A 9426-nucleotide genomic window follows, 5' to 3' on the forward strand; every position below is an offset into this window, starting at 1 on the left:
TATTTAGGCCATTTTTCTTCTTCTAGGTAGTTACATACTTAACTAATCATCACAGGAAAATAGATTTTTTCAATTGTTAAAAAAATTGAAAGTGTAAAGTATAATCTTTAACCTTTTATTATTTACTCTCATATTTATTTTTGGTCCTACCTTATCTCCCAATTATTAAAAAAAAAATTAAAAAGATCCATTCCCCCATCACAGCTATTTACTGTCACAAATAAAAAATAAAAACTATTGGACATATTTCCTCCCTAACAAATTGTTTATCAATGACTGCTCATATTAAATTATCTTTCGTGTGAAGATAATAATTAAAAATCACTAAATAATTTAAGACATTTAATTAAATTATCATCTAACAATTAAAAATTGTTATCTTTATACGAAGACAATTTCATAAGAATAATTACCTTATTTGTCACTTGAAATAAGTCTGCTATGTTTGTAATTCAACATATTTAAATGTAAATTATGTCCAAATGTATTGATTTATGAAGGGAGTCAATTTTCATAACAACATAATATAGTGGTTCTTGTGAAGTTTATACCATAGTGACTACAATAGTGGGTGGTGGCTTATTTTGTTGTTAAATTCAGTGATTAATATCTCAAGTTCAAATTTTACAAGTCAAACAAAACTCAACAGTTATTGATTAATCAAACTTAAAATTGACTATACAGCAACAGGCATAATAGCATATGGGAAGAACAACGACGACTACGTGACACTTTCCAGTTTACAAAATTGTTTTGATTAAAACAAAGTTCGCAGTCTTCAATTCACTCATCCAGCTACAACTACAAGGCTTCCTAATTTGGCAACTTGGGTTAAACCAATGTGGTTTAGGTCCACCGTCCATCGACACTTTGACCACAGCACTAGAGGCAAGGCTAGCACCAAAGGAGGGACCAACTAGCAAGGTTAAGATGGTGAAGATGGTGAAACTGGCGAAAGCGTGGCTCCCGGAGCTGGGGAGTCGTAATGGGTGGGGATGGGAGGAAAGGGGGTCTCCTAGTAAACAAAGTGTAACTTTGAAATTGATATATAGATACTATATGCCTTATGCCTGTGTCTAGAGCTGGAAGTGAGCCGAGCTGAGTTGAGCTGGACCAAGTTTAAGCTCGGCTCACAAAACTGAGTTTAGCTCACGGTTCAACTCGTTAACAATCGAGCCTGTTTCTTAAGATCAAACTCGACTCACTGAAAGCTCATGAGCTGGCTCAAAAAACAGGAACATAATCTATAATTCTATATCAATAAATTATAACTTATATATTTTAAAAAATATTTAAAAAGATCAATTTTATATATTGTTATCTATCAATAAATTATAATTTTTTATTTATGTCCTACATCAAAATTATATGTAAAAAATAAATTTTAAATTTTAAATAATTAAGATCATTAATATATATGGTTATATAGTACTATTTCATATGTATATATATAATATTAAAAATATAGATTAAATGCATATAGGATATGTGTATTAATAATTAATATATATATAATCGAGTCAGCTCACGAGCTAATGAATTGAGTTTATCTAAACTCAAACTCGGCTCATTTAATTTATGAACTCAATTCCAGGCTCAAACTTGGCTCACCAGCTCACAAGTTTAGCTTATCGAGCTATTAACGAGTCGAACTCGAACTAGCTCATGAGTTGGCTTGACTCATTTCTAGCCCTACGGCTGTGTCATATTGACCAAGTCCATCACAATCTTCTCGAGATTGTAATGCATCATGCAAAGGGACCAAAAGACAGTTTTTTCCAGAAATCTATTAAAGAACTAATAAATCAAATCCATTTACCCTCATATAATTTATATTTATACGAATTATAAGTGCATATGCAGCTGACACAAGTTGATAAAAAATTAGTGTGGATGCAATGCACGGCACACACAACCAAAAGAAGAAGAAGAAGAAGAAAAAGAAGCTTTCAACTATGTGTTTGGCCTAAAAATCAATTCCCTGTCACATGAATGTCACAACTAAAACCAGAGAACGTCAAAAACAAACCTTCCAGTTTTTAATACAATGGACCTGGTGGAGTACTACCAAATCCAGGGCACTGCAATGATTCATGTGAATTTGGGTTTAGGCACATGGCCATTTGGATACACAGGACTAAGCTTTTGAATCCAATGCCGAAGACCTTTCTTATGATCATGGGAAAGAGGGTTTTGTACCAGAGTCAGGGTCCCGTCTTGGGCAAGCGAGGATTCGAATTGCTCTAATACCTTAACAATCTGCCAGAAATCCGGCCTCTTATCGGGTTGCGAGGACCAACATTGCTCAATTAAAGCTCGCATAGCAGGTTGGCAGTCAGAAGGAATAACTGGTCTTGAGTTCTGAAAAAATAAATAAATAATAACACGTCACAGAATTACTAGAGACAAGAACTAATAAGCTGCTAAAAAGAAACAAAACTGTTTACCAGAAAACCACAATTACCCCCACATTGGTTGATCCTATGAACTAAATATGCTCCATTTGACTAACCTATCATCTTAAATGGGATATCATTCAAGAAGACATCAGAACTTGTAACCATTTAAGATATATATATATATATATCAATGTTTTAGCCTTATAAATCAACCTGCATAAATTCAATTTAATTTTCTCTTGGAACTGTTCGCCACACATGCCAAGATACATTAATGGTAGCTGCTTTTAGATTTTTCTAAAAATTTGAAAACTAATGTATCTGAACACAGTATTAAAGAACACGATATCACATCACGAAAACCTTGCCTACATGATATTCTTATGAATCAAAGCCTGTACAATTTAATTACAGAGGACATACCTTATTTACTACAGCAAAAGCAGCCTGGATTGGAGTCATTTCCTCATATGGTATTGTTCCAGTCAACATTTCCCATAACATAAGCCCAAAACTGTAGACATCAACCTTTCTCCCATAGGATTTACGTTTGATCATCTCAGGCGCCATCCATCGGTAGGTTCCCGGGTCATCAGCCAATAAATCACAGACTACCTCCTCACAAGCAATTCCAAAATCCGCAATTTTGAGGTGGGAGTCTTCATCAATGAGAACATTCTCTGGTTTAAGGTCTCGATGAATGACACCTTGAGAGTGTATATATTCCATCCCGCGAGCAATATCTAGAGCAAAAGTTATTAGCTTTTCTAGAGACATAGGTTTGTGCTGCAACTTATGCAAGTATGCCCTCAAAGAACCTTCTGATAGATACTCTGTGATGATACAGTAAACCGGTGGCTTTCTGCATGCTGCTACTAACTGGAATCAGATTAAAATATTTGAGAAAAAATATATAAATATTAACCGCATCATTATTACACTAAATTATGTCAACATGATATTAACTGGCAAATCAGACCAAAAAAATAGCTATACCAATCTTATTCAACTAAGGCATGAAAGACAGTGTTTGTAATAGGCATATACTCTTCACAACAGCATACATAGCCATATACGAAAAAAAGGGAAAATATCATTTTACCTTTATAACATTCGGATGGTGAAGATGAGATAAAAGGGTGGCTTCTCTAGCGAACTGATTCTCTAACCGAGAAGCCAAGGTTCCATTTTCATCATCATCAGGTACTCTAATAATTTTAACTGCAACAGACTCTTCCTTATATACACCATGATAAAGCCGACTATGAGCGCCATGAGCAAACTTAAGGCCAAGAAACAACTTAGAGAGGTCAACATTCCATCGTTCATCTGTTTCGGTAACCTTTCCTCCTCCACTGTTGTCTAAACACTTGGTCCAGGCTAAATCCTTTTGGTGGTTTGAGTTATTATCTGGTTTCATTTGCCCATTTGGACTATTGGAACGCGATTTCAACCTCAAAACCTTACTTTCCCCAAGCTCCTTGCTCCGCAACTTATCCATGTTTCCCTCATTGCTGGGCTTCCCCCTAGGACCTGGTGTTGAGAACCTCTTTTGATCATGCCGTGCTTCCCTAAAGGTATCAGAAAGCGAAGTTTCGGGCAAGGGTGAAGAAGATCTCTGCGGGTAAGAAGGTCTTGATTTCAGACCTGAATTGTGCTCTGTCTCAATGCTGAGAGGAATAGAAGCAAGTGTCGAAGGATTCAAGCGGTGGCACACAGTATGAGAGAATTTTGTCCTCCTTAACCAAGAATTGTGATCTTCACCCATTTTATTCCCAACTTTCCCCACTTCAAAACCTAATTAAAGGTCTCGTAACAAAATTTCAAACTTCTCTAGGACCCAGCTTGAAAATTGCATTAAAAAACTAGCTCAAAAACCTATATTTCTTTCTTCAGACCCTTCAACAACAACTAGTGCAAGAATCTAATCAAAAACATCTGATTCTTATCTAGAAAATGACCAACTGATTCAAAACCCCGAAAAAAAAAACGGAAGGATTGGTTCAAATTAAGAGCTGCAGAGTTACAGAAAGGTAATTAAGAGGAACACTAATGAGCAATGAATCAAACAGTTGGTGACCTTACAGAAACTCTACAGCCAAACACCCCTTATAGGATCAAAGTCAGATCCCACCTTCCGTAAAAGCCTGGCATAAAGAAGAAACAAAACAAAACAAGTATATTATCTAACAGAAAAGGAAAAGAACAAACAATGCATAATAAACAAAGTGAACAGAAAAAAGATGACGACTTTATTTCATAATTGTTGCATGAAAGAAATGAGGAAGAGGTGCAATTAAGGTGTTACCTCAAAGGGGATTATAAGGCTTTTAGGAAGATGGAAAGATCAAATCGCCATGGAAGAAAGGGTGTTCCTGGGTGGCTTAATACACATGACGAGGAAGTAGTAATTATAATGCGATGTTGTTGTTGTTGGGAATGAGAATAAGGGTGCAGCAGCGAATCCCATGTTTTGGTGAACGAAAGAGAATCCTTGTTTTGCTCCTCCTCTTTCCTTCTATCAGACCGTAGATTACGATTGAAATTGAATTGAATTGAATTGAATGAGATGAGAGATGGCAATGCATGATGCATGATGATGATGTGTCAGTGTGTGGAATATCACTCATCATGGACGTGCTGGTGGAATGTGGGGTCCACCCTTGTGGATCCCACGTGTCAAAATCACAGAGAATGTAGTACGGTTGGACTTTCTCATAGTGCGATATATATATATGCTTTTTTAGGTGAACACGCATTATTGATGGAATATAATAACATTCTAAATTTCTAATCACGAGACCCGAATCTATATTCTAGGGTTTACGCCTCTTGATGGATCTAATAAATTAATCCAGTCCAATACGAAAACAAACTGTAGCACTCTGTACGGTTTGCACGGATTCAATTCAACTCTATTCTTGTTAATTTTGTTTTCCTTGTTCCGCGAACTAGTTATCGGCAATTGGGATTATTTACTAGCCTAGGTTTTTAATTTTTAATTCCTTAATTGGATCGGGGATTAATCAAATTTGTAAGATTTGGGCCTATCTCTGATAAAAACTATCCGCTTCTTTTCTTCAAGCCTCAATATTTGGACTGGTTATTTGGGCCGTTCCAAAAAAATTGGAGTTTAAAATTTTTATGGGTATTATTCAACTATGGGCTGAAATAGAAAGGCCGACAGACAACCATCAAAGATGGTCCTTAAATGAAACTACAAATTTATGTTTTTAAGAACAAAAGGAGGAGTACCAAGAATCAAAGCATTTAGATGAAAAGCAGTGCTAAATTATATAAACTAATAATATTAAAGAAATTTACAAATTTAAGAATGTGTAATGATGCATATATATAGCATTCATATTTTCATTAAGCACTATTGCAGGCAAAAATCCATCAAGCTAACCCTTCAAGTTTACCCATTAAAAAAGATAGGGATGGTCAATTAGGTAAGGCTAACTTTTCTACCTTAATTCATAACAATAATAAAAAAATCTCGTGATCCACAAATTCAACCTAACAAAATACATAAGTTCAGTTACAATTTTAGTTTTTATTATTTTATCTTAGCTTATCTTTAGTTATTCTTATCTTATCTTTATTTACTTTTATATTTCTGTACGTCGCAGCAAAGAAAATTGAGACGGAAACTAGTAAGAATGGCAACGCCGTTTAAAAAATTTTTCTGTTTAACTTGGATTTTTTTTCATTTAATTTGGTCTTCACGTTGATAAAACCGTTACAAGTTTAAAATTTTATTTTTAACAATTTAATTTTTTTAAAAACGATTACAAATTTAAAATTCTATTTTTAAAAATAAAAAATTTTATTTTTTAATAATTTTAAAAATTTGTTCAAATTGGCTAATACCGAATTGGTTTGGTTAACTAAGGGGATTGGCTAGTTAATTAAGTGACAATAACATTTCAGCGCAACCGTAATTAGAACTGCGCATATATATTATTTTTTACATAAAACATGCATGTGCATGGGACATTTCACATTTGTGAAGCACTCGGAAAGGGTTAACAAATAAGAAAAAGAAAAAAGGGGGATAAAAATGCAAACTCTTCATTCTCCCTCTTAATAATAATAAGATACAATGTTACAAAACCTCAACCGCTGTACAATGCATAGTGGATAGCTTGTCCAACAAATCAACCGTTAACATGGAAGCTCTTGGCTTTGGCTTTGGAATAATCCTGTGAGATTGAGAATATCCCATTGATGATGATGATAATAAAGGGGTTGTTGAAGTGTTCCTTTCACATGGACCTAACCACTTAGCTTGCATGTACCTATGCTTTCTCCATGGCCCCATGTGCATTTTCTTTTCTTTCATGCACCTTTTTGCAGCCATGCATAAGATCTTGATCAAGTTCGTTAGTCTCTCCACCTTCCCCACAAACACTTCCGGGAGCCGCCGCACCAGGCGGTTATAGTCCTCGCTTCCCCTCGCCATCTCGAACTCCGCCCGGAAGTTTAGTTCTATCATCACTCTTATTACCTCCCCTTTCTTTGAGCTTGTAGTGTCTATCACATCCAAAAACTTGTGTTCACCTGCACACAGTTTATTAAGTATAAAGTTTAATTAATAGTTTAATTAAAGTGGTCAATATTTTTTATGAAGGGGTTAGTGACAACAACCAATATCTATTTCAAATGACAAGACGTTCTTATCCAGATCAATTTTCTAAGTAACTTTTTTATCCCTAACTCACTTTTCAATTGTGCACCTACCATTCAATATTCTTATGATTTACACTTTAATACTCCCACTAGCTAGGTGCAATCTTATGAAAATAACTCTACAGCTAAAGTGTAGAGTTAATTAATAATCTAGTGAGGATTTTGAAAAGGGTAATTTAACACTTTTCATGTGAAAACAAAATACATGGAATAAAATAATTTAATAATTTAACATAATACTTATCAATATTTTAATTATTATTTCATATCAGTACCTTAATATATAATTTTCGGTTTCTTTAATAATATCCGTCTTCGATAAAAATAAAAATATTTAAAAAAAACTGATTTATATAGTTGTGTTATCGCTGTATTTTTAGTTTTAAAATACTTGGCAAAGAAACAAAGTAATATCAATTATCTGTATTTGTGACTGTAAGGTTTGCATATGTCTTTGTATCAATGATGTATTTGATGCATTATTCTTGAAATTAATCTATTCAACTAGTTAATACATGCATCACAAAACGAAAATAATCAAAGGAAAAAAAAAACAAGACAAAAAGAAGAATATTTGCCTATTTGGTTTCAATCTAATCTTAGACCCACCCTAAAGATTTTTTTCTATTAAGAGAGGCGAACAAGTCAAAGAAAATATAATAAGAAAACAACTCCACTAAAAAACTAATAAGAGGTGTAATCAATTAAAACCAACTAGTAATTAATTTAATTTTTTAAATATTTAAAAAATATATAAAAAAATTAACAAAAATATCTAATCCTAATTCCTAATAATAACAAACATCCAAATTTATTGTTAGACTATTTTAGAAATTGAATTAAAATGAAGTTAACTTATCTTGACTTATGACCTACTTGGTTTCCATTCTTTTTCTCAAGGAAAAAAGAATGAGCAAGTTGGAAGACAAAATTGACAAACCTGAAGGAATGTCTGGTGAGCTTCTCCATTTGGTTTTACAGATGGCACTATCAAAACCTGCTTTCTGAAGCCGCCTTGAAACTTCCCTCATCAAGCAGCTCCGGCACGAGGTGGCCGCCGCCATCTCTCTCCCGCAGCAGCAGACGCTCTCTTCGCTTTGTATTTCTTGAAGCGCTTCTTTGGTTGCATGCCTAATCCTCGACTCCAAAGAACTTGTTCTGCATACATTTGCCTACAACAAAATTCTACCTCACTTAATCGCCGTCGTAGATCACTCATTCCAAAAACTTAAGCCGATAGAAAAAAACAACATGAATAATTATATCTCTAACGGTTGCAACAGATAATGAGAACCACACTTTTTCAGATAGACTAATTTAATTGGTTAATTACCTGCAAAATCTGGTGTTGGTTGTCCCAAAAAGTTCTATTATCCTCAAGGTTACAAGTATCATCATCATTATCTTGATCATCATCATGATGTTGATCCAACTCGATTTCATTAGAGTCATCACTACTGCAAGCACTATAGATGTTTGCATCATCAAGAAACTCGAATTCAACGTCACCAACAACACAACTTGTCTCATGTTGAGGTTGTTCAACCACGTAGCTGAACTCGAGGGTTTTTACCCTGCGATGACTCGACAGGAACCTCGTTACTCTACCACCCATGGTTGTTCCACCCATGTTGACTCACTCACTCACTCCCTCTTTTTTCTCTCTTTAAGCTTGGTTTGGATGATGTTGTAATTTCCAAATGCATTTTATACCGAAATTGTGGCTCAATTGGGCCCACCACAGGCCCAACTATTGGGCACTAATCGCCGCGCACATGTGGGTAAATTCTGGATGCCTACGTGGCGTTATTTAAGTGGTTGGTTCAGATCTGACCAGTCGTGTGACTCGAGTGGAAGTTGGGCCAGACAGCGAGGATCCACGTAGGTGAGGTCCAATAATTTCTCTTCAACCCAACCATATGGATATACTCGAATATTCATCGGGTATTTTATAGGAAAACAATTATAATCGTATTATATAGTATGTAGTAACCAAAAATGAAAAACGAAATAATTATCAAGCGAGATTTGAAGAAGAAAAATATCTATTATATATATTCGTATAATCAATCTCAAGTATTAGATTCTGTATTCGTATAAGCATGATTCTAATACGCGAATATATTTTTTTAATAAACACGTCTGAATTTAGGGTATTAAAATTATGTATTCTATCATCAAACCCCAACCATCCGAATATGCTCAAATATCTTAATTTCTTCACAAATTAAAGTTAATTATCAAACAATATATACAGAAATCGAATAAGTGTTCAAAATGTATTTGTAGTCAGAAATCGGTTTTACATTATATTTAGAATTGTCCAAAAGTTTCA

At 34.4% G+C, this 9426-nt stretch overlaps 2 protein-coding genes across 2 annotated transcripts; both read right to left on the reverse strand.

Moving 5' to 3' along the window:
- Positions 1-1933: 1933 nt before the first annotated feature.
- Positions 1934-4979, reverse strand: LOC107468334 (serine/threonine/tyrosine-protein kinase HT1). Its single transcript, XM_016087602.3, has 4 exons — positions 4708-4979; positions 3502-4546; positions 2823-3278; positions 1934-2361 (listed from the first exon to the last, which is right to left on the reverse strand). Exons 2-4 carry the CDS (start codon positions 4165-4167, stop codon positions 2092-2094), a joined length of 1392 nt encoding a protein of 463 aa, XP_015943088.1. The 5' UTR covers positions 4168-4546; positions 4708-4979; the 3' UTR covers positions 1934-2091.
- Positions 4980-6454: 1475 nt separating this feature from the next.
- Positions 6455-8774, reverse strand: LOC107468353 (uncharacterized). The gene is made up of 3 exons (XM_016087626.3): positions 8425-8774; positions 8032-8263; positions 6455-6962 (listed from the first exon to the last, which is right to left on the reverse strand). The coding sequence occupies exons 1-3, from the start codon at positions 8719-8721 to the stop codon at positions 6508-6510; spliced, it is 984 nt and encodes a 327-aa protein (XP_015943112.1). The 5' UTR covers positions 8722-8774; the 3' UTR covers positions 6455-6507.
- Positions 8775-9426: the final 652 nt, after the last annotated feature.

The sequence above is a fragment of the Arachis duranensis genome, chromosome 10, assembly GCF_000817695.3.
Source record: "Arachis duranensis cultivar V14167 chromosome 10, aradu.V14167.gnm2.J7QH, whole genome shotgun sequence".
Lineage (NCBI taxonomy): Eukaryota > Viridiplantae > Streptophyta > Magnoliopsida > Fabales > Fabaceae > Arachis > Arachis duranensis.